The sequence below is a fragment of the Camelus dromedarius genome, unplaced genomic scaffold (genome assembly GCF_036321535.1).
Source record: "Camelus dromedarius isolate mCamDro1 unplaced genomic scaffold, mCamDro1.pat HAP1_SCAFFOLD_114, whole genome shotgun sequence".
Lineage (NCBI taxonomy): Eukaryota > Metazoa > Chordata > Mammalia > Artiodactyla > Camelidae > Camelus > Camelus dromedarius.
In genome coordinates this window covers 5,422,058-5,448,182 of record NW_026989787.1, presented here as the reverse complement: position 1 = coordinate 5,448,182, position 26,125 = coordinate 5,422,058, and the positions used below count along the sequence as shown (strand labels likewise).

Genomic DNA, 26,125 nt, shown 5'->3' with positions numbered 1-26,125 from the left:
GAATTAAATAGCTAATTAACTTAAAATCAAAACTATAAGTTACATATTTGATAAAAGTAATCTATATGTGTGCTTATCACACTAATATAATGTAGAATAAGATGGCTATAATTGTGGGAGACTAGATCTACAGAGGTAGTAAAATGGTCCTGCTAGCTAGTAAATCTGATTATTAAAATCAGGAAGAAATAAGAAGAAAGTAGGGAAGAGAGGGAGAGAGGAAGATGAGAGGGAGTGAAAGAGAAAAAGGAGGGAAGGAAGGAAGGAAGGATTTGTAGTCAAACTGTTACATGTCAGGACCTAAAATACATTCTTTCCTCAATTCCATGAATTCACTTATTACACAATATTAACAAACTACTTAAAGAATGAATCAAAACCATATAAGATATTATTTCTCATGTAATGGAAAAAATAATACTATGAAGCAAATTAAATCTAATAGTGTTAAAATATTCAAAGCCTTTCTAATGATAAAAACTTTAAATATAAAGTATTCTACTTCAAAAATGCTTTCAGAGATGTTATCAATGGTGAGAGGATGTATATATCATATATAGTTTTCTGTTTATGAATTTGATTATATTATAGCAATGGAACAGTGTAATATTAAATTTAAAAAATGCATATCAATTGAAGATATAAATTAACCTCAAATTTGGGTTGTAAATAATTTTATATTTAGCTTTCAGTTTTCTTTATGTTTTTATATAATTTCAGGAAAATAATTATCATACATAAATGTACAGATCTGAGTCTTTATCTAATATGTCTCAATCTCAAGAGTTCTAAAACCCCTCAATATCCTTCTTTCCTTTCTTTTTTCTCCCTTCTTTCCTATTCCTTTATTGGTAATTTGGGGTATAAAAGTTAATTGTTGGCAATATTTTATCAGAACTTATATTGTGAATGAAGGATGAAAAATATATACATATATACACACACACATATAGTGATGATCCAACTTGGAATAAATATTTCCATATTTCTATGAAAAATTGTGAATGAATTTAACGATAGTATGTTATTCCTTAACATTTTTCATAATATACAGTATATGTACTTACAACTTTATACTGTGAACTTAATTGTTTAATATCTACCTTCATGCATGGAATAGATTTTATGTTATTATAAAGCATACTTTAATAATGTGATAAAGGAGAATGACATGGTGTTAAGAAATTATGTTAATGTAATGGGCTTTATGAATTCACAAATTAGCTGAGCACTGAGAGGGATTGGAATTAGATAGGCAAATCTCTTGAGGGGAGTAGGGCATTGATGTGTAAAAGATTATTCCTGAGAGTGAGAATAGCATGTGTATGGCCCTGTAGCATGAGGGAACATAGTAAGTACGAGGCTTGTAAGAAGTATATCTATGGTAATGATCATGAAGGTGAACAAGGAGTGATTTGAGGCAACTAACAAGGGTAAGGCCAAATATATAACAGTCAGCATATTACAGCAGGCTGTCCGGCCAGCCGGCCCTCCGCCCGCGCCGCGGGGTGGGCAAGCGCCCCGCGGGGGTCTCGGGCTCCCAGCCCACTGCCACGCCTCCCTGCCACCCGCTAGGCGTCGTCCGGGGACGCCCCTCGCCGAGAGAGACCCTCAATCACAAGTCACCCCGCCCTCCCCACCGTCCTCACCGTGCCACGAAACCCCGCCCCCGAACCGCCCTCCCGATCTCCGTGCAGTACCCCTCGCCCCTCGCCGGGAAGAACGCAGTGACTCCAGCAGCCCTGTCGGCTCTTTGGGCCCAAGGGGCGGGCGCGGCAGCCATTGGCGGAGGCCGCTGCCTCCGGCTGTCAATCCCGCGGCCCGGCCCCGCCCCACCGGCGGAGCGTGGCAGGACGCAGGGCCGCGGGGGCTGTCGGGACGGCTCCAAGATGGCCGCGCGCTTGGGGTCCGCACCTGCTGGCAGCCCCGAGCCCCGTTCACTGCCACCGCTGCTGACCAGAGCCGCCGGTCGGCCCGGCGACTCCGGGGGCTGACCCCGCGGGGCGGGAGGCCGCCATGGCGACCCTGGAAAAGCTGGCGAAGGCCTTCGAGTCCCTCAAGTCCTTCCAGAGGCCGCCACCGCCGCCGCCGCTGCCTCAGCCGGCACCGCAACTGCCGCCGCCTCAGCCGGTACCACCGCCGCCGCCGCCTCAGGCCCCGCAGTCGGCACCGCGGCCTCAACCGCCACAGCCGCCCGCCCAGCCCCCTCAGCCGGCACCGCAGCCGACGCCGCCTCAGCCGGTACCACCGCCGCCGCCGCCTCAGGCCCCGCAGCCGGCACCGCGGCCTCAACCGCCACAGCCGCCCGCCCAGCCCCCTCAGCCGGCACCGCAGCCGACGCCGCCTCAGCCGGTACCACCGCCGCCGCCGCCGCAGCCCTCTCAGCCGGTACCGCAGCTTCAGCCGGTACCGCCGCCGCCTCAGCCCTCTCAGCCGGTACCGCAGCTTCAGCCGGCACCGCAGCCGCCGCAGCCTCAGCCCTCTCAGCCGGTACCGCCGCCACCTCAGCCGTCTCAGCCGCCGCCGCCTCAGCCGGTACCGCAGCCGCCGCAGCCCCCTCAGCCGGCACCGCCGCCGCCGCAGCCTCAGCCCCCTCAGCCGGTACCGCCGCCGCCTCAGCCCCCTCAGACGGTACCGCCGCCTCAGCCGGCACCGCACCCTCAACCGCCACCACCGCCCGCCCAGCCGTGGGTCAGGAGCCGCTGCACAGACGGTGAGTCCCTGCGGGCCCCTCCCCAGCCCTGCGCGGGTCTCTGTCCCTCCCTCGGCCTCCCCTGAAGGCCCCGAGGTGGTCCGGGCCCCAGGCCTCTGCTTTCCCGGGTGCGAAACTCGGGAAGGAACGGGGCTGTGTTGTGATCCGAGGCCGCGCGTCCCTTTCGGCTTCTTCTGGGCCACTCCCACCCCTCTCCTCCTCCGGGCCAGGTGTAACATTTTGTCTTCCCTTTTCAACTGACGGTTTAAAACAGTGTTTCAGATAACTGTCAAAACACTATGCATGCAAAACCCTAGGTTAACTTAAGGGAAGGAGTAGGAGAGAAGGGGGAAAGGAGCGAAGTTCACCGGTCACTTCTGTGGGGGTGGGTTAGATGGTCACAGTGGTGAACGCTTAACTGCTACATGGCCCCGTGCGCTTACCATCATAGTCGTTACTGTTACTAACCCCAGACAGCACTGGTGTTAAGGAGGCATGACCACGGAACAGGTGCTCATTGAGCTTAATTTTACACAAACAGTAAGATTTCCAAGGAATCAAGACAGGCAGTAAACGCCAGCTGCAGAGGACAGCTTGTGCAGGGTTGGGAAACAGCATGGCATGATCAGAACTTTAGTTTGACTGGCTTGAAATGTAGAGGGAAAGGGAAACTTCACACTGATGAATCAGAGAGGAGATAGCTGTTTTTATTAAACTAAAATGGTTAAATGAGCCTTGTTGGTTAATGATTTGCCCTAGCAATGTGAATTTGGATTCTGCAAGTATTTTATAAGTTCTGTAAGAAGCTTGTTTTAAAATTTCAGAACCCTTAAGATATTAGAAGTTCAGTTTTATTTTAGAAGAATTTTTTTTAAAAAGTCTATATTTAACTCAACTAGAATGGAGTTCCTTTAACATAGGAGACTTTATTATCTCATGTATTAATACCTGCTAGAGGCACACAATGACAAATGTGATTTATAAACAGACACATACAGACACAAGGAAAACAGAGCATGTAGCTTCAGTAACAGTTTAAGAGAAAAGTCAGAAACAGAAATTTTCCCTGGTCAAAATATCAAAAAAAGCACCTGGGTCTTATATCCCTTAATTGATTTGAGCTCTAAATTGACAAATACACATTTTTTTTAAAAAAAATTGCTAAGAACAAGATTCTTTTTCACGTTGAATAATAATTTTGAAGTTTAAATAAATACCAACAATAGAGCTATGAGGGAGGAAAAATATAAAATACTGATTTTTTTTTTTTAACTTCACCATAAGGTGCATTCTTAAATACATAGGAGAGAACTGTCATGATTTGCGCAACTCGCTTGCAAATAGTTCAACAGTATTAACGATGATTGAATTTAGGTGGTGGGCATATGGGTATTTATCATCCTATTAAATAGTTTTCTGTACTTCTGAGACTTATAACAAAACATTGAAAGAAACCTGTTAGACATAATGCTGTATGTGAAGTAATTTGTTCCCTTTGTGAAATTCTAGGAAGGTTAAAATAACATCAAGAAAATCACAAGCATTTACGATATAATCAGAACTACCTGAGGATCTGTGAAACTTGTTGAGTTGGTGAATTTTTTAAAATGTCTTAAAACATTTTGTTTTTACAAAGATTACAGGAGTAAGAGAAGATAAATTTTAATCAACTCTTAATATTTTTTTCCTGGTTGATGTGATATAATTAAATGTGGGGAAAAAAAGGTAAATTCTAAAAGGAGACACTACTTTGATGGTTTTCTATGGTGGAAACTCAAGCAGGAGGAAGTTTAATTTAAAAACATAAATTACTGCTCTTTGTAGTACATTCTAAGTTGTCATTCTTTTGAATGCCTTCCTTTCCAAACAGGTGTGTTATTCTGGGAGATCATCAGGACTTCTGGGTATTTGGAGGTATTGACCTAACCAGTGGAACTGCTGATTTATAAGAAGTTGTCCAGAATTTTGGAAAACTGATTAGTAGAGGTAAATAATGTTTCCTTGGCAAGTGATGACAGAAAGTGACTTAAGTGAATTTTCCTTTGTTTTTAGGCAGATGTACCTAACCATGTATGTTAACAATGATTACAGGCTGGAGACCGAGAAGAACTACCATTTTTGCCCGCTGGGATGAAGAAAAAATCGGACTTCTGGGTTCCACAAATGGGCTGAGGTAACTAAGACAGAAAATGTATCTTCTTGGTCAACATGTAACTCAGGGTAATCACAGATGTGTTCCATTACCTGATATTGTTTTAATTTGGATAAATACTCAAGAAAATTTAAGAAATAGAGTTTGTTTTTGCTTTTACATCAGTTTGGCAAAACAAAACAACCTCTTAATTACTAAGTACAAACCAATTTTTTCATTATTTTTAAAATATTTTAGTTTCTGTTTATATTTGTTTTGTGATAAGTAAAATCTGTAAGCTCAGAAAATAGTCAAACCTAGGAAGCTGCTTCTGACAAGTGAATTATCTTATTGAAAATCTGATATAGATCCTTGGCATTAATTTTCAAGTTTTTACATTTTCCTTGGATTTCTTCTATCTAGGAAAACAACATGCTCTTTTAAGATGAGTATACTCTGATTATAGTCTCTCCTTTATGGATTCCATACTAAATTGTAACCATACGTATATTTTACCATTTACAAAAGTGCCTGATTGGGAAGTATAATACATTGATTTTGTAAATTGAATTACTCTAAAATTTCAAGGATTTATTTTTAATTCAATTATGATTTAATTTTCATTTGTCACTGGCTCTTAATGCTTTATTTTAAAGTGTCTCTCATAGGCCCCCTTCTTTCATCTTCTTCCCTTAGGCTCTCTGTCCAGTAACTCTAAGTTCTTACATGTTCAAGGTAGGCTTGTGTATTTTTTTAAAGGCAGGTGCACCAAAAAGCACTTTCCTGTGACTATCCTCTGTTTTGTTCATCATTTATGAGTCCAAATTTTATAGAATTGGTTTAAAGAATATCATATCTTTCTTATCATTGTGTCTGGTTTTTAAAATGCTTTCCTTCTGACTCATTTCCGCATACTTTAAAATAATAATATGAATCAAATAAGTATGGGAATAAAATCACAGTTACTTGTATCATATTTGATTCCATGTATATTGCAAAGTCATTATTATGTTGGTGTTATGAACATGCATTTCATAATACACTTATTTACATGAATCAGATCTTATTCATTAAGGTCACTTACTTTTAGAAATATGTAATTTCTTGTGAATACATGTATATAGAAATACATGTGTCTTTCTATAATTTAAGCAGCTTAGAATACAGATAAAATAAATCCAAGATACAAGATAATATGCCTTGCATTAATTTAAATTCATTTGAATTAAAAGACAATTTGAATATTGTTTCCCATTTTCTACTAGCTTCTTGATCATATTCAGCAGCACATTTACCTTTACATATAGTTAAGGAATCTTTTTTATTTCTACTGTAGCTCTGTCATAATGGAAACTCTGCAGCAGAATCAGCTGTCATCTATCCCGTGTGGCCAAGTGCAGAGGTGAGAATTCTCATTTGTGGGATGACCAGTCACAGCTTTAAATGTTTTTACTGTAACTGCTCTTATAAGGTAGCAAGCTAGAGAGAGAGAGAGAAACAGAGAGAAGAAAAGAGCTCTCTCCGCATATTCCCATGTGTATGATGGCATTAGTCTTCTTCTGCTGTATTTTTCTAGAATGTGTGTGCGTGTGTGCATGTATGTGTGAGATAGAAATGTCTTGTCTTTGTCCTAATAGCCACTCTTCTCTCCCTCTAGTTTTTTCTCTATCCTCCCCTCCTTCTTCTTTTTCATCAATATCTTCTCTTTCAAAAAATTCTTGATAAATCAAATTTCCAACTTCCTCATTTTTAATATGGTAAAGTTACTTGGATCCCCAACGTCAAGGGGTCTCATACTTTAATGTCTGTAAGGATTGCCAGGGACACCTTTTAAAAATACAGATTTCCAGGCCTTACTTTGAGCAGTTCTCTTCCAGTAGATCCAGGGTGAGGCTGAGCATCTCCGAGCCTTACCCCTTCATATTATGGTGCAGGGGATCAGGGACAGTTTTCCTCTGGGTCTCCCTGCTGTTGCTATGAACAGTGGCTACAGCATCACTAATATTTTTCTTTCTTGTTTTAATTGCATTAGTATTATCAACCAGTTAATGGCATTTTCTTAAAATTATGGTCAAAGGCATAGGCATTTGATTTATAATGGTATGTGCAAACCACTCTTTTAATGAGTTAATTTGTTTTGCTTGTATTTCCACAATTGTAAATGCTGTGATTTAAGTGACTGCTTTGCTTCAACTACAGGAGAATGTGAAAACACTCCAGGAGAGAGAGGTTGCATATATCAATGCAGACTCATACACAGAAGGTAAATTTTATTTCAGATTGTCATTAAATAGTATACCAGTATTAAAGTCTGTCAACTCCAACTCATAAACTAGGATTATCCTCTTTCTATGAGATGCCTCAATAATACCTCCATTTCTCCATTTTACCAGAGAGAACATTATTATGATTCAAATGAATCAATATGATTCATAACTAAGCTATTGATCCTAATTTCTTTAGTATATTTACCATTGGCCTATCTTGGATTACTACTTAAAACTTTAGTACTTTTGACATTCTTCCTGTGGAGCTATTTTTAAAAGTTGGGCTAAAGTATTTCATACAGAAATAGTTCCTGTATGTATTGGAACAACTCTGAAATAAGCACCCACTACAGACTTCCTTTTGACCCTGACATGTGGCATGTGCATCTGTAGGCTTTCATCGTGTTATGGTCATTTCTAGGTAAGTGTCACAGGATACATGTTAGTTACTGACACACTGTAGTCTAACGTCTTGATATTGAATTGAATGAATGAATAAAAACGTGAACATTATGGCCTTACCACTTCCTTTGCCAAAGACCCCTAGGTACTGCTGCCGTAATGAGCAATGGCCCTTACTGTTACTGCAGGAGCTGCGGCCTTAGCAGCAGAGTCTGCCTCTGCAGTCTCCTATCCTGAGTGTTTGCTGCAGCCTCTCTGGCTCCTGAAGAGTTATTTCCACCTTGTGTTTTAGTTTTAGCCAGACTGTCTGTCTGTCTATTTATCTACCTACCTATCTATCTATTCTAAAATTTTATTTATTTATTTTTACTGAAGTACATTTGATTTGTAATATTAGTTTCAGGTGTACAGCGAAGTTACACAGTTATATACATATACATATACATATACATATACATATACATATACATATACATATACATTGTTTTTAGATTCTTTTCCATTATAGGTTATTATAAGATACTGAATATAATTCCCTGTGCTATACAGTAGGTCCTTGTTGTTTATCTGTTTCATATATAATAGTGTATATCTGTTAGTCCTGAACTCCTAACATCTCTCTTCCCTTCCCCCTTTCCCCTTGGGTAACCATAGTTTCTTTTCTATGTCGTGAATGTATTTCTGGTTTGTAAATAAGTTCATTTGTATCATTTTTTTGTTTGTTTACATTCCACATATAAGTGATATAATTTGATATTTGCCTTTCTCTGTCTGATATACTTCACTGAATATGATAATCTGTAGGGTCCACCCTATTTTTAATTCTCCAGGAATGATGCCTTCAATTTGAAATCTGTTATATCTTGTTTATAATTAGAAAATAAAGTTAGAATTAAATACAGGTTTTAAGTCCATTTGGAGGTATTAAAATACTCTCTTATTTATTTTGCAGGCAATTATACTCTCAGAGTTGACTGTATACCCCTTCTTTTACAGTTGGTATATAAACTGACAAAAGAGGTATGTAAGTAGATCTGTCATAATGTTTTTTGATGAGTGGATAAATCAATAACTTTTGTTTTCTAAATTACTAATATTTAAACTGGTGACAGACATAGCTGATTTGTATAAATAACAAGTCAGAATGAGCTTTAATACACTACTTATGTGACATAACTATGAGAACAGTAGTGCTAGTCTCTGTTCTAATAATAGTTCCTAATAATTGTATACATTTGTTAAAATGTGCAGGGTCTATTGTTTCATGGGGCAGAGTCTCTTTGATATAACAGAAAGAATACTGAGCTGGGATGGGGAAGCCTTGGATGTGAAGATTGCCTTGGCTATTCATTCATTCATTCATTCATTCAGCAAGTATTTATTGTGTGGTTACTATGTATCAGGTCCTATGAAATGAATTCTAGCAGCTACAGTGATAAAAGCACAAGGTTTCTGAATCCAAACACTTTATAATCTAGAGAGGCCACAGACCTGTAAATGAGGACTTATACTTCACTTGAATATTGGATACTATATACAGTGGAGGACAGTTGTGGAGGAGAGAAGTTAAAACCCTGGGGTAGCTGGTGAGGTTGGAAAGCATTAGAAGGTGTTTACAGAAGGATTAGTGGTTAGGCTGTAAAATGGAAGGATGTGAAAGTGGGGAGAAGGTTTCTCCTCAGAGGACACAGGACCTAATAAAGACATGGATGTGTGAAAGAACATTTCCCGACCTCTGGGTAATGCAATATAACCTAAATGTAAGGTGTTGGTGAAAAAGCTGGCAAGAAATGGGGCCTGATACATAGGCCTAAGTGTTCATAAATCTGGTGATGGAGAAATTAAAGAATCTTTAACAAGGTTGTATATTATCATTTTTATTCATTAGAAAAATTACTCTGTATCAGTGCATTGAATAGGTTAAGCTGTAGTAAGTCTAAAAGCAAAATGGAAATAATTCCACATAATTATTTAGCGCACAGGAATTTATAAATACTAGTTATTGATGTAAAAAGTACTCTGAAAATGCTAATGCACTCTGAATCTCTAAAAATTATGTGATCTACTCATTGAGTATATGTGTGCTTCATTTAAATAACCCCCATTATAGAATTTAACTGTAAAAATATTTCTTTCAAGTAGGTATCACTTAGATGACAGTGGGAAGTAGATGTCACATCTCTGTGGTCCTGTTTCCCAATCGCCCTTCATCTTGCCCTGTCCTTTTCACTGTTAGTGTCTTTAACATCTCATCCTCCCAAGTGAGCATTCTCCCATGCCCATCACAACTCCCACCATACTGGGAAGCTTAGGTCCTTGATCCTTTTATTGAAATGTCCCATAAAAACATCTTATCTAAAAGCACGCTGTAAAGACAGCCCTTGTTGGGGAATCCTTCTCAGGAGATACACTTACACTCTGTCCTACAGAGGAGGCTCCTGCCTTTATAGGAGGGGTAGTAAGAATTTTAGGACCAAGAAGGAGAAGCTTAGGTCTATCCCCTTTGTACATTTATTTAATAAGTATTAAATGTGTAAGTGGTTACCATAATGACAGGATAAATCAAACAGAGATTCTGCTATTAGTGTGTTACCTGTGTAGCCAGGAGAGACTATGATCAAGAATTTTCAAATCCAAGATAGAGATTAATATCACCAAAGTGAATACAGATAAAAGTGTGGGAAGCAAAAAATAAATATCTTAGTTTATTATTTTACATGTTGGAACTAAACAGCCTGCTTAATGGGAAATTGCAAGTTTTTTTCCCATTTTAAAGCCTCTTTTATGTTAATTTGAATTTAATTTTCATGCCACTTTATATACAATATATTTGTCTTTCAGAGTTTTTGTTTTAGGTAGTTTTTTAACAGTTTAACTGGGAAATTAAAATGTATCTTTAGAAGTTACATTATCAGGATGAACTAATTAATTGTCCAGAAGAGAAGAGTGAGATTTTATAATCTTTTTTGATTTGATTGTCAGTGGAGGAATCAGACATCATTCATCTGGAGAAATGCTGTTGGTTGCTGAGTGCTCAATCCCGAACTGGATGATTTGATTTAGAGACATTTGGCCCATTGGCTTCACCACCAATTTGTCCATCTCTGAGTGAAGATGGGAATCCTTCTATTTTCTACAAATGTTCTTTGGTAAACACGTGAGCCTTGTTCCACCTTTGGAGCCTTGTGTAAGTCGGTTTACCTTTCTGCACCTGAATATTCTCATATATAAAATCAGTTTGACCAAGACAATCATTATGAAACTGTGCTCCAGTGCGGTGCCTCAGCATCTGGTGCAAGGTCAGGGTGGTGGACACTGAATAGGCAAAGCTCTAGCTTCCACACATGACCTCACCTCTTCCTCAGCTGAGTAGTGTCTATTGTATTTCTTTTATATAGAAGAAGGTTCCACTGCTGTATCACTCTCCCACCCTTAAAAAATTAAGAAACCACTGAACTAGACCATCTCTAAGGTCTCCACTTAGCTCTAAACTTTTCACTACTATATATATATAGTATATATATATATTAAATGAGGTTTACAAGGAGTAGTTGTGGCTGATAATCACAAAAACTGTATTTGAAATCTGAAAGCTTGGGTTCTGCTTCTGATTCAGACCTTTTTAAAAAAAATTTCTTACTTTTAGCAAGTCATTTAACTACTTCTTAGCTTCAATTTTCTGCTCTTTGAGGGCACAGAATTAGATTCTTGAAATAGTCTGTATTCTTCAGGTTTCTAGTGTGTTTTAGAAATATTTGTTAGGGGAGCTAGAACAGACAGGGCTTCCACTTCAGCAGTGCAGTTATGTTTTTACCTTTTTAGAATTAGAGATTGAGAAATCATTTCATTTGAAAACAAAATGATTCCATTTATTTTTTATGAAAAGTTTAAAATCCACAGGATTAGATTATAAATTGCCCTTTATTTCTGAAATTTAATATATTTATGTATACAGATTAAGTGGTACAATGAAGACTGCAGTACAGAATTTCTTTCTCTTATAATATAGTGTGTTAGTTTTCTTTGCTTCATGAAGGAGCTGTATGAAGCTTGTTAATAACAACACAGTATATCTTTGATAGAGTTCAACTTTTCTTCTTCTTTTTTCCTTTTTCTTCTTAGTCTTTCCAAATTAGGATAATTGTGGTCTCTGACTTTTTTCCAGTTACATTTTTAAAATATACTTTTATTTTTTACATTCTACAATCACTTTAGACTTTTGGAATTAATATAAGTTAGAGACAGGTAGGCAGACAAAACCAAACACTAAATGATAGTATTTTCTTCTAGGAAGTTAAATTTTGGTTATAATTATGCCAGGGGGGGAAAAAAAACTTCCTAAGACAGTGGAAACTACTGATAACTTTTAAAAACTAAGTCAGTTTATGCGAGTCATGCCTCCTTTCATAAGCATGTCATTATTAACAGGAAGTTTGTTGGCTGTGATTTATTCTGTGTTCCTATTTTACAGGGTTATTTAACGCTTTTGGTGAAAATCATGACAGCCACATAGATTTTAAGGAGATATCCTGTGGGTTATCAGCTTGTTGCAGAGGACCTCTGGCTGAAAGACAGAAATGTAAGTGTGTTAAACATCACAAAATTTGGAATCTATACAGAGAAAAAAATTAGCATCCATTCATGTAAAAAATCATCTGATTAAAGCTTGAATTTTCATCCCTTTGGCAAATAGCAATCTCTTGCTGAGGTTTTACTGAGGTCAGTGTAAAGTTCAATCATCTATTCTTTTTTACTGTGGAGTAATTTAAGATCTTTGTTATTAATAATGGTTGATTTTCCAGATGAATGTACAATTCATGATAAATGAACTACATCATTCATGATGTGTTTGAAAATGTTAAGCATATAGAAAATATTTTCTGGTAGTCTATATAGAAAATTTGCCTTGCTTAACTTGAATTCCAACTTATTTTCTAGCACTGTGTATATTGATATTTTATTAGCAAAATTAAATTTATGATAAAACAATTTTATTAAATACTAAATTTATCTTTTAAACCTAGCTAAAATATTATAGCATAATTTATAAGCATATTACATTAATAAATCTTAAACATATTTGGTTAGGAAAATGCAGCAGTTTACATTTAATTGGAACCTAATTCTTATATATTCACTAGGGTCATTATCTCTGCATCTTTGTAAAATACAGCTTCACGAATACTGCATATTTTGGGTATGATACTTAATAGTTCAATATTCTTTAGTAATGTTGTACTGTGATGCACTCAATTTAATAGCATAATTGTTACACGGGTGTGTGAAGTAGATAATTATTAAATCTTAAAACTTTAGATTTCTTTTATCTTCCCTGATAGTATACCATTACTCTAACCTAGCTTTGTGATAGATTATTTGTTCACATTAAATTTCTGGTATTAAAGAGGCTGAAGTCTTTTTTTCTCAATTGAGGTTAATTATTGTCTTAAATTTTTTTTAATTTATTTTTTGCCAGTGGACTAGTGGAAGTTAACCAACTAGACTAACTAGCAATTTTGCTGATATTGATGTTAATTAGCAAAGTGCTGATATTTCGGATTTTTAGCTTGTTGTATATAAACTTCATTGAAGATTTGAAATTGTTCTTAGGCAAAAATATTGGGTGCACATTAATTACATTGGAGACGCAAAATCTTTATACAGTCATCTCTCATTATCTGCTGAGGATTGGTTCTGAGACCCCCTCAGATACCAAATCCATGGATGCTTAAGTCCTTATGTAAAATGGCATAGTATTTGCATATAACCTATGAACATCATCCTGTATACTTTAAATCATCTCTAGGTTACTTGTAATACCTAATATAATGTAATTATTTGTAAATACAATGTAAATGATATGTAAATAGTTGTCAGTGCATAGCAAATTCAAGTTTTGCATTTGAGAACTTTCTGGGAAAGTTATATATATATATATATATTTTATATATATATATATATTTTTTTGATCTATTGTTTATACCTGTGAATGCAGAACCAATGGATACAGGGGGCTTACTGTACCAGCTTTTTGTTGATTCTTAATGTAGATGGAATATTTTCAGCATTGTAAGAATCAACTCTGAAGTGATCAGTTTTAAATATTAGAAATTAATTTAAAAGCTTGAATTACCTTCTCAAAATCTGTGAGATATTGTATAGTAACTTGGCCCTTTTTCAGTTTGCAAGAAATTTAACTTTAGATTTAGGTGAAGGATAGAGTTCTCTAAGCTGGCTAATGATATAAGGAGAGAGACTTGTGAAGTTTACAGGAATTCCTACAAGTTCAAAGGACTTTAAGGACACAGTGTCCTCCAAATAAGAACTTAATCCAGAATGTAGTTGTTTGAGGAACTAAGTAATTTTACTAGGGCAGCTTGTAATAAAATGTATTATACTTCAGAATATGAAAGTAATTTCCCTCCATAAGAGTTTCTTTTCTTTAGTTTGCTTCAAGGTATTTGATGTTGACGGTGACGGAGTTCTTTCTAGGGTTGAACTGAGAGACACGTGGTTGCACATTTAGAGGTCTGGAAGGACAACTGCACCGATGATATCCTGGTAAAGTCTGATTGCATACATCTTCTTGCATGTAAACTTCCAACAGGAACATAGAGTGAAGAATTTTTTAAAGGAGGTTGAGAAAAAGATTTCTTACTACTTCTAGGTTCTATATTATGCTACTCAAAATATTCATAGCCAAAGATGCAAAATTGGGAAGAGAATTTGCCTTAGAAAATTTAATAAACTGAATGTATTATGTAAAAAAAAATGAAACCACTGGAAAATTGTCATAAATTTTTAAGGTAAACAAGCAATCTATTTCTGTAATTAAAAAAAAAAAAAAGAAAAACCTTGACCGAAAATACTTTATACTTCAGCTACTGGCTAATAAAAATGATACCTTCTCCTTCCTAACTACTGATTTGGGTTTCTGGTTTTAAAGTAATTACACGTGGATGTATCCAACATTGTAGAAGACCCATAGAATGCGCATGATACCACAAAGGTGAGTCTAGCAGAGACTAATTTATTCTTTTCTAAAAATACATTATATTCTGAATTGGTGTACATACCTTATATATACATACTTGAATCTCTTCTACATCATACCTGCTAAATGATTATTTGGACCTGTCGTTACAATACCTCCAAGTTGTCCCTAAGGAAAGCCCATTCCACCTTTAAACAACTCCATTAAGTGTTATTTACATAAAAACATTATATTTTATAAGCTAGGCATTTTATAAAAATTAAGTAGAGACAGCCCTTGCCATTTGTAGTTTATAATCTTTACTTCTCCCATTTTAATACATTATGGTAAGACAAAACTTATATTGAGCAAAAGAAGCCACAGAATAAAAGAACACATTGTACAATTCAATTTATATGAAATTCTAGAACAGAGACAGAACTAATGTTAATAAGTGTTACAATAGTGATTTTGGAGATGGGTCATTTAACTGGGAAGGACCATAGGATATCTGGGATGATGGAAATTATTTTTTATCTCAATCTGGGTGGTGTATATTGTTTAAAAAATTTTTTTTTTCAATAATATTGGTGAGGGTCTGTCCTAAGTTCTTTAATAGCAGCCAGAATAATTGTATAATAGCAGAAACGAGCATGTACTTTACAAAGAATAAAGCCTTGAATTTATTTAGTTTCACAACATTTATTAAAGATATTATAATAGGTTTGCCTTAATGTCTATGTATCCCTGTGAAACTGAAGATAATCCATATATGTGCTACACATATGAGTTAATTTGACCCTTTCTATTCAAATGTTGACATGTACCAAGTAGCAGATGGTAGGATGTAGACCATAGTGGTCTTATACAGGCTTAGAAAAATAAGTAACATTTTTTTTAATCACAAATCCAGAAGAAATCATCATAGTCTTATTAACTGACACTCAATAGAAATAAATAATAGAAATGAATTTTTCAGGGCTTGATCTTTGTTTGGCAATTCAGATAACCATCTTCATTTACTTTTCTGCCCAAAACTAAGGTAGCCATTTCTATTTGGTATATATGAAAACAGAAACATAGGAAAGTTTCTTTTAGGAAATAACTTATGTAGAGATACAATTTCCATCGCCTTTTTTCTGGGTGTTTTATAAGTATGGAGGTTATCATTGCTGTCTATTTTTGTGTAAGACCGAGTTTCTTCTTATGACTGTACTTTTGAACATTAAAAAAAAAGATCATTTAGCTGCTCCATCTCCGTGTAACCATAATAATGAAATGGTAAAAATTTAGAATAGAATTTGGACCTTTCAACCAAACCTATTACCCATATTCACTGGTGACTAGACTGTGACAATATTACCCATTATTTTGTACCATTACATTGGTATTAATATACTTTAATGGAAGTTGCATCATGAAAGCCAATAAGTACCATCACAGTGCTTTAAAATCTTTTCTTATAATGAATGGTATTATATATTGAATGAATACATGAATATCATTAATAATAAATAATATTAAGTATCATTAAATAATAAATCATTAAATAATAAAAATATAATTAAGTAATAAAAGCTAAGAACATTATTATTCATCTAGGATTGTTAAGGTGATTGTTCAAAACATGAAGTAAGAGGCATTTGGTTATATTTTTGCCTCCCAAGAAATATTGTCTACTGTATATAAATGTAATTTTTGGTACACTTTGACACCAAAAAATAAAAAAATACTGCTTTACTCAACTTGTGAAAGTAATGTTAAATTTTATTTTGAGGAAATGTTAATATAGATACTCATTTATTATATACATTTAGTTCTTTTAAATCTCTTAAGAAGTCTAATAATGCCAGATGTTTTAAAGAAGATCTTAGAAAATTGTTAGGGTCAAAGGGCATAATCCAGAGAGTTTGGAAAAATGCTTTCAAAGTTAGTAAATAATCCTTTTTCTCTACCCAGAACCTTTTGTGGGTTCTGTTAGTAAACTTCACCTTGAACCAGAAGATACTGTGAGTTATTTCCCAGGTCTTACTGGAGGAAGATTTTTGGTGATAAATTGCCCACGTTATGACTCACTACTTCAGAGTTTGGTTACTTTTGAACTTATTTTTGCTGGCCTACTTTTAGATGAACATATAGCATCTACATTAAATCATTAGTTTTCTTTCAGGCAAATGACCATTGCAAGTTTAATAAAACAGATTTTATTCAAATAATATAAGAAAATGAAGATTTAAGATGTTCTTAAATATTGTTTCTCTTTCAGAATGGCCATCTTAACTCTAGAAGAATATCAGATCTGGAGTGTGAAAAATGTTCTTGCCAATGAGTTTTTGAATCTACTTTTCCAGGTATGTTTAAGGTAAATGACAGAGACCGAGGGCAGTGGTACCAGTAGTTCTACATCTTTTCCATTATGTAGTAGTTAGACAACTAGACTACAAACCATATATTGTCAAAAGAACTGCATTGACCTGTACACCACCTGCAGATGGTAAGTTAGAGCGTGCGTGCTTCTCAGAGTCACAATGTGCATGATAGGAAAGTAGAGTATAGCTGATAATGTTTATCTTAATAACTCATGATAGAGCAGATTATAAACTCATAGAAAAGAATTTAAAATGTAAAAGCCATTATAATTTGCTATTTTTCTTTACTTTTTTTTTTTTTTTAAGACCCTTCCTAACAAGTAACGCAGTGTGGACAGAGACATAGATCATAAGTTGGCAGCTGTAAATTTTTCACAAAGTATATAATCTTTCCAGTTAGGAGGTTATTTTAGATGCAAAGCTGTTTCTTAATTTTCTTTTTTTTCTTTCTTTCTTTCTTTTTTTTTCTTTTTTTTAATTTAATTCTTTAGAAGGCCCAAAAAAGTTGAAGGAGAAAGGAGGAAAGAAAAACTGTCAGGGGTGAACATGAAATCATAAAACTTGCCAGATTTTAACTATTTTCCAAGTTAAAGTAGTTCTCTTTGCTCCAATTTAAAGAAACAACTTATAGTTTCCCATTTTTCATAGTTCTTCATAAATATATGTTGATTTAATAGTATTTTACAGGGTGTGAGTAGGGACAGACTGGAAGTTCAAGATTTGTAAATACTGACAGTATATATAGAATAGATAAACAAGTTTATACTGTATAGCACAGGGAAATATATTCAAGATTTTGTAGTAGCTCATGGTGAAAAAATATGAAAACAAATATACGTGTATTCATAAAGGACTGAAAAATTGTGCTGTACACCGGAAATTGACACAACATTGTAAACGGACTATAACTCAGTAAAAAAATAAAAATAAAGATAAAACTTTTAGAACACTATAAAAAAAGTAGTATTTTAGATTTTTCTTATTTTATTTCCTTTTCTTATAAAAGCACCCCTATGAAGATCAATAAGACTTGATATCTTTATATCTATCATGATCCTCCATTGTAAATACAGATTAACCTGCCTGTGACACAGCTATGTTAGAATAAATGAAAATTGAACTCTTCCTGACAGCTAATAACTAATGTATATTTAAAGCATATGAAATCTGATAAGCCTATGATACCCATTTAAATCAATCAGTTGCTCTACTCTCAGTTATCAGCCAGGATCTAAGTTGATGTCTTTATAAAACATAAATACATATAAAAATAATATAAACCTACTGTAAACAGAAATGACTTGCTTAGTAATATGAAAATGGTGCAGCTATTTTAATCTCATTTAAAATGATGTCCTCAATTACTTTAAGTTATCATTAATTATATAAACATTTTGACCACTTAAGTTTGTGTCTGAGTCATCTTGCAGCTCTTACATAGCAAAGCATTTTGAACTTTTATATTGCCTTTCCTATTTTCTCATGCTTATCAGGGACTTGCATAGGCACTATTTTTTCTATGACTCTATAAACAGATGTATGCCTGAGATTTTCTTTTGTGTCTCAGTGTCTCTAGCATTATATTACTGACAGATTTTTTGTTGGTTATCAATCTAATTTTTTTCTTGGTATATATAGTCCTTTCAAATATATATATATATGTAGTCAGTTTACACTGTTGTGTCAATTTCTGGTGTACAGCACAATGCTTCATTCATACATGAACATACATATATTCATTTTCATACTCTTTTTCACCATAAGTTACTACAAAACAGTATTGGATATAGTTCCCTGTGCTATACAGTATGAACTTGTTTATAAATTGGGAGTTTGATTTGCAGGTACTAAATATTAACATTACATTTTATGATGCTCACTTTATCCCATATTCAGACATGTTTTTAAAACTTTATGTTCACTTAATATATAAGTAAGAAGACTTAATCTAAATTGTTTTATTTTCTGTCTGTTTCTAAAATAGAATTAGCTAGTAAATTCAGTGATAAAAGCTTGAATTATACTTTTATTTTATTTGCCAAGATTCCACTCCTGGCTGACCATTTTGGGTATTTAAGTATAAAGTAAGTAAATGTCAGTAGAATTAGGAAACCATTCCTGTGGTAATATTATTTTCAGTCCTTTCAAATAAACTCAGTGCCCAATATTTTGCAGAGGAAGCATTCTAAACATGATCAGGGTCTTCTATCTTGTACGTTAGAAAGCGTCAAATGTTAAACAGTTTGATAAACAGAATAGTGCACCACACTGACCCCTACCTATATCCATGCTCTAATCCTGAAATCTGTGAATATGTTATTTTACATGGCAAAGGGGATTTTGCAGATGTATCAGGTTAAGGACTCTGAGACAGGGAGATTAGCCTGGATTATCTACATGGGCCTAGTCTAACAACAGGAGTCCTTAAAAATTGAAAATCTTTCCCAGCTGTGGTCAGAAAGATATGACTTTGGAAGAGGGATTAGAAAGCTGTAAAGCTTTTAGCTTTGAAGATAGAGGAAGGGCCATGGGTAAAGAAGTGTGTGTGAACTCTAGAAGCTGAAAAAGACAAGGAAATACATTCTTCTTTGACCTACAGAAGGGCATAGTGCTGCTGACATCTTGATTTTTAGCCAAGTGATACCTGTTCCTGACGACCTACAGAACCATAAAACAATAAGTTTGTGTTGCTTTAAGCTGCAAAATTTGTGATAATTTGTTACAGCAGTGATAAATATAAGTATAGGGGAGATAATCCAAATTTATGGATTGGAGGGCTCAACATTTTAAAGATGTCAGTTCCCCTTCAACTGATTCAAAGGTTTACATGTGCACATCAAAATCCCCAAAAGTTAATTGTTGTTACTGTTTTTTTGTAGAACTTGACAAGCTGATTCTAAATACATAGAGAAGCGTGAAGGGCCAATAGCCAAGATGATATTAAAGAACAATATTAAAGGACTTATTATAAAACAATATTAAGTCTATGTGATAACTACCTAAAGTTAGACATATAGACCAATGGAACAGTATTGAATTAAACCCTGTACCATACATGAACAGTAATTTTAGATAGATTATAAACCTAATAAATTTGAAACATAAAGCAAAGCATCTGGGGGAGGGTAAAGCTCCGGTGGAATGTGTGCTTAGCATGCATAAGGTCTTGGGTTCAACTCCCAGTACCTCCATTAAAATAAATAACCTAATCCCCCACCAAAATAAAGCATCTAGAAAATAGTGTAGGAGATATTTTAATGACTTTGAAGTGGCAAAGAGTTCTTAAACAGGACACAGCACTAAACATAAAAGAAGAGTTTTAAGTTGGACTTCAGTAAAATTAAGAATTATTTTTATCAAGAGATACCATTAAGAAAGTGAAAAGCTAAGCCACACGGTGGGAAAATATATTTGCTATACCTATATCCAACAAAAGACTTGTATCTAGGGCATATAAAGAACAAAAACCAGTGGAGAAAAAGGCAGAACCTTAATATTAAAATGTGCAAAAAAATTGAACAGGTGCTTCTCACACACACAAAAAAATCCACATAAGCTATGAAAAGGGGCTGACCTCTTTAGTAATAATGGAAATACGTACTAAACCCACACTTGGAACACCATTAGGCATCCACTAGAATAGTTAGTTGTTAAGTGATACGAAGCATTGGTGAGGGCAACAAGCAATGGGGACTCTTACACATGGCCAGTGGGAATATAAATTCTTACAAATACTTTGGAAATAGGCTTTTTGAATGAAAGTTATATATGTATATGTGTGTGTGTATATGTGTACACACACACACACACACACACCCTATTACCAAGGGTAACCCATGTGTGTACCCTTCAGAAACTTCTACATCTGAGCACCAAAGGACATCCAGAAAATTCTCATAATCACTATTTGTTATACCCCCAAATAGAAAATGACCCAAACACTTTTCAACAATACATGACCATAAGTGGTGGCACATGCATACAAGTTGTGTACTTTAAAGCAATAAAAATAAATATACTAGTTTACAGAAAACACTAGTGGATGAATCTTACATAATTTTGAGAGGAAAGTATGGGACCAAAAATTTCAAAAGCAAAAAAGCCAATCCATGGTGGCTGAATTTAGGATGGTGAGTCCATCAAAGGGGTGCCGTAGTATCTGGGAAGAAACCCAAAGTGGAACAGCAATGTTCTGTTTCTTGACTGGATGAAGGTTACATAGATGTGTTTACTTTGTGAAAAATCACTGAGCTGCATACTTAAGATGTGTTCACATTTAAGCATGTATTTTATATTTGCATTTTTTAAAAAAATATTTGCTTGCAAAAAAAGATATCCAAAGCCTAAGTATTTATTAGTAGGAGGATGAATAAAACAAATGATAGTATATTCAAATAATGGAATACTATTCAACAATAAAAAAGAATCAACTACTGATACAAGGATGAACCTCAAAAGCCTAATTTATACATCTCATTGTCAGGTAAATTTTAACTCAGAAGGTAAACAAAACTGTAAACAGGCATGTGCCCTGGGGGGAGGGGTGCTTTAGCCTTTGTCTCCTCAGACCTGTGCCATTACTGGCACATCCCGCAAGAAGAGAGGCAGGGCTCAGCCACAGCTACCATCTCCTCCTGTGCATAGTGCCCGGGCGGGGGCGGGGCTGAGGCCTGAATCTGCACGTGGGGGCTCCACAACCTCCTAGGCAGGACTGAGACTTGTTTATAGCCTGAGGCAGGGAGGATCTTTCTACCCTGACACCTCAGAGAACTTGTGCTGCCAAGAGAAACAAGGAGCTCAGATTTGGCACAGAGCGTAGGCGGGGCTGTTCCGCGGTCTTCCCCGAGCCCACCTACAGACCGCCTACCCGAGGCAGAGCAGGCAGCTGCACAGAGCAGCGGAGTGACCAGCACCAGGAGAGGGCACAGCACCTGACCACGGTGCTGGGATGGGGTGTGATCTGCCCACCTGCCTCCCCCTGAGCACAGCATCTGACTGTGGCATCAGGAGGGGGAGTGACCTGCCCGCCCACTGGGTAAGAGCTCAGCTTCTGACCTAGTGTTAGGAGGGGGCACAATCTGCTAGCCAACAGCCACTGAGAGCAGCACAGATGAGGGCGCCAACAGAAGGCCTATGAAACAGCAAGCTGAGTTCGCGAAGCAGGACGAAGACACAAAGACTTCTCGATCAAATCATTAAGGGCACACCATCTCCAGGTTAAGTAGGTAACTGATACTCCTTAAGCCACGGTGCCAGAGAGATATGAGCAATGTGAATAAACAGAGAAGCCACTCCCAATGAAAACATCAAGAGAAATCCCCTGAAAGCGTGATCAAGGAAATAGACATTGATGGCCTACTAGATCAAGATTTCAAGAAAATAGTGATCAAAGTACTGAAGGAACTAAAAGAAATAGGGTTTAGGGATATAAAATATGTCAAAAATGAAATAGAAACTATAGAGAAGAACCAAGTAGAATTAGTAAACTCATTGGCTGAGATGAGAGCTGACCTAAAGGCTGTGCAAAGCAGACTAGAAAATACAGAAGAACAAATATGTGATCTAGAAGACAGGACAACAGGAAGCACCCAATCAGAACAGCTGAGAGAAAAACAAATAAAAAACAATGAAAACAATATATGGGACCTATGGGGTAATATAAAGTGTGCCAATCTATGCATAATAGGAGTTCCAGAAGGGGAAAAAGAACAAAGGGGATTGAAAAGGTATGGGAAGGACTCATGACTGAAAACTTCCCAAACCTAAAGAAGGAATCATATCCAAGCACAGGAGGCTCAGAGGGTCCCAAACAGGAAGAACCCAAACAGACCCACACCAAGGCACATCCTAATCAAGATAGCCAAAGTCAAGGATAAAGAAATGATCCTAAAGGAAGCAAGAGAAAAACAGAGTGAGTTACAAGGGAACCCCCATAAGGTTTTCAGCTGATTTCTCTACACTGTTTACAACAGCTAAGACATGGAAACAGCCTAAAATGTCCATCAACAGATGACTAGATAAAGATGTGGGATATTTATATGATGGGATATTATTCAGCCACAAAAACTGACAACATAACGCCATTTGCAGAGACATGGATGCTCATGGAGAATGTTATTCTAGGTGGAGCAGAACAGAAAGAGAAAGAGGAATAACATATGAGATCACTCATGTGTGGAATCTTAAATATATGCAAGATCTTGTGGTAACTCACAGCAAAAAAAAAAGTGACAATGAATATATTTACATTCATGTATAACTGAAAAATTGTGCTCTACACTGGAATTTGTCATAACATAGTAAAATGACTATTAATCAATAAAAAATGTTTAAAAATAAATAAAATAAAATATAACCGTTAAAATACTGTATAATGAGAGGTGTGATGTTCTAGTATCTGTTCTAAGAAGTACGTTAGACACACATAATAGCCAATGGTCAGAAAGATCACATGTTATCAGCTACCACCCCATGCAAATTAATGGCATTTAGTAGATATTCATATATGTGTGTACATATATAAAATGTGTATTAGTATATATGTAAATCAAATAAAATAATTATATTATAATCTAATGTAAAATCATATCAGCAAGCACACTGTGCTGACATAAGTGTCTTGGTGTAAACAGATTACAATTTTTCATTGAGTTTTCATAATGGGATAATATTGTGAACCAAGTGGAAATTGTAAAAAAATGTTATCCAAAAAAAAAAAAAAAAATCCTGACTACATGAAAAGATGCACAGTTACTATAAGGGCTCTCCCCTTATTTACTATCAGTGTCAGAAAGTCTCTTGGAATAAGTTAGCAGAATTAAAAACTCTAAAAAGACACAAGAATGCACTCTCTGTTAAAGAAACCAAAAGAAAAAACAAATGAATGGACAATTAAGATCCTACAGATAAAAATACCAATTTTTATGGGAAATAGCCTTAATATAAAAAATAATGAGATTATATTCTAATTTCACTTTTTGAATAAAGATATACAAAATTTAGCTGAATACTTTCGTATTTTGCACTTATGAAGAAAAAATGTATTTGCAATGAAAAAGCAGCCATTATCCTGCCTTTTGAGTATTCTAAAGTTTTAGGTTTGAATATATTTCATCTTAAATGGTCTTAAGCACTATGCACTGGTTGGTGTTTTAAAAATACCAGTGTGTGTGGAACTTCTAAAAGTGATTCAAAAAAATTTATATTTTTGTAATAATTTAGTAACGGCCCAGATATTATTTTTAACAAGACTACTCACCATGGAATGCTGCAAGATTTTTTCAATGAGTTTATATTCACACATGTTGAAGATTGTCACTATATTATGAGAAAATGTCAACCATGGCAGTATTTTGACTTGAAAACGAGATAAGATGAGAAGCATATTTTAAGTATAAATGATTGCATGCCTTTAAAGACAAGAAAGTAAAAGCATGATAAACTCTGACTTTGACACACTTAAAATATAAAAATTAACATAATGTGATTTTACACACTTGTCTTTAACTCTTTCAGTACTTTCTCAGCCCCTTTCCCATTACACCTGCGTCCCCGCTCCTGACCGGCGCGGTGTACACACCTCCAATCACACGGGGGAAGGGGGACCCGGGCGGTGAGGACCAGGGGCGCGGACACTTACGCCCGCATCCCGGCTCCTGACCCTTAGTGTACACACCCCCGATCACACGGGGGAGCGGTGGCCCGGGCAGTGAGGACCAGGGGCACGGACACTCACCCGCTCCCGGCGGGCAAGGAGAATAGTCGAAGCGGGCCCGCCAGCGCACCCGTCCCCTCCTGCCCGGCCGGCCGGGACCCCAGCTCGGTCAGGTCCACACACACCCCGGCAGGAATCGGGCTCAGGCCGTGGGAAACCGGCATAAGTTCAGACAGCGGGCGGGGAGCGTCCTCCTCCCGCGGACACGCAGGCAGCGCTGTCCTGGAGCCTCCATGGCGCCGCCCGCTCAGTACTGAGGAAAACAAGCTCCGCCCCCAGGGAAGACGCTGGCTGCTGATGCGAACTGCGCATGCGCACCGCCACCTAAGACACGCTGGCTTCGCGCGCCCCCTGCAGGTCCTCGGGGGCGGTGCAGGATACTCAGAACTCACTGTAGAACACATGACCCCTCCCAGCCAGGATGCTAAATCACTGGAAATCTCAGTGCCCTGGCCTCTTTGTTGATGGCACTGGCGATGCTCTCATCCAGCCATGCCTGCTCTCTTGCCTGACACATGCCTCAGTCCTTGGAATCCCTCCTGAATCAGATTCTGTTCTGGAGGAAGGACAGGTGCAGAAGAATCTCAAAATTCCAAACTTAGAAGATGATCAGAAACGCAAACTCAACTCTGTCAACTCCCTGGGGTCCCCTGAGGAGTGTGGTTTTCTCAGACCATCTGCCCTGTGTCAGGAGCAGACCAAGCCTCAGGTAGCTTAGAGAGACTATCATGCAGCACATGCTTTGGACGGTTCTCAGTTCTGACCTGCATGATCTTGAGACCATTTTGTAACTCCTAACACTGTTTTCTTATACCTATAGTGATGTTTATTAATGACTGAGTTAATCCTCTTACAATGCTGAGGTGCTGTTGTTCCTTGGATAACCGAATATTTTGAAGGGATCAACTGTTTATCACTTCCCCCTAATTAAGTATGTTTTTAAAACTAGAAATGTTTCAGGGGGCACTCAGGTCCTCCTCTTGCACCAGTTCCTGGTGTTGGCAGTTTCTGCTCTGAGCTCCAGATCCTGATCCTGCCGGTGGTCTATGGTGATGCCAGTGTGTACATGCTCTTCCTTGTGCACCGGTGTGGAAAGGAGGCAGCCCTTCCCCTACATGAGGCTGCAACATGCTGACACTCAAAGCAGGCACAATGAAGAATCAGCTAGAGTTCCCGGTACCAGCTGTCCCAGGTAGAAACATCACCTTCACCACAGTGTTCCTGTGCTCCTATCAGGCCTTCACTACTCCCAGCAGGCCATGCATGAGCAATGTGACAGGTGACTGCCTGTCCCAGCACAGCATGGTGGTGATGATCCCACCTTATCTGTTTGTCTTTGGAGTGTCCCCACACCTCTCTGAGCTTCACTTTGCTCTTCTCACAGGCAGGCTTGTACAGGCATGAACCTCACAGGATTATGGTAGGTAGTCATGGTAGCTGCTCACCCAGTGGCAGGCTCTGCCGAGAGGGCTGCTGGGAGTGCTGTGTGTCTTCACACTTGTCCTTCACTCTCCCCAATGAAAACACTCTTGGCCTTATCCTTCCCTGGCCTGTGGCCTTTCTGTGTTTGCAAAAGA

At 37.2% G+C, this 26,125-nt stretch overlaps 1 protein-coding gene across 7 annotated transcripts; it reads left to right on the top strand.

Moving 5' to 3' along the window:
• Positions 1-1,883: 1,883 nt before the first annotated feature.
• LOC135320722 (uncharacterized) lies at positions 1,884-23,208 on the top strand. Of its 7 annotated transcripts, none has more exons than XR_010379990.1 (12): positions 1,884-2,713; positions 4,563-4,678; positions 4,784-4,865; positions 6,160-6,225; positions 7,023-7,086; positions 8,445-8,512; positions 10,475-10,679; positions 11,964-12,071; positions 13,939-14,053; positions 14,439-14,501; positions 16,732-16,816; positions 19,714-23,208. XR_010379990.1 is itself a non-coding variant. In XM_064483811.1 (2 exons), exons 1-2 carry the CDS (start codon positions 2,017-2,019, stop codon positions 4,213-4,215), a joined length of 711 nt encoding a protein of 236 aa, XP_064339881.1. In that variant the 5' UTR covers positions 1,884-2,016; the 3' UTR covers positions 4,216-4,552. The 7 variants fall into 7 exon arrangements, 1 of the variants encoding a protein (XP_064339881.1); XR_010379987.1 differs by adding an exon at positions 5,520-5,558 and having other exon boundaries at positions 16,732-23,208; XR_010379991.1 differs by lacking the exon at positions 14,439-14,501.
• Positions 23,209-26,125: the final 2,917 nt, after the last annotated feature.

Excerpts from the sequence above, each read along its gene's own strand:
- LOC135320722 (XM_064483811.1), top strand. The coding sequence starts at position 2,017 with ATGGCGACCCTGGAAAAGCTGGCGAAGGCCTTCGAGTCCCTCAAGTCC.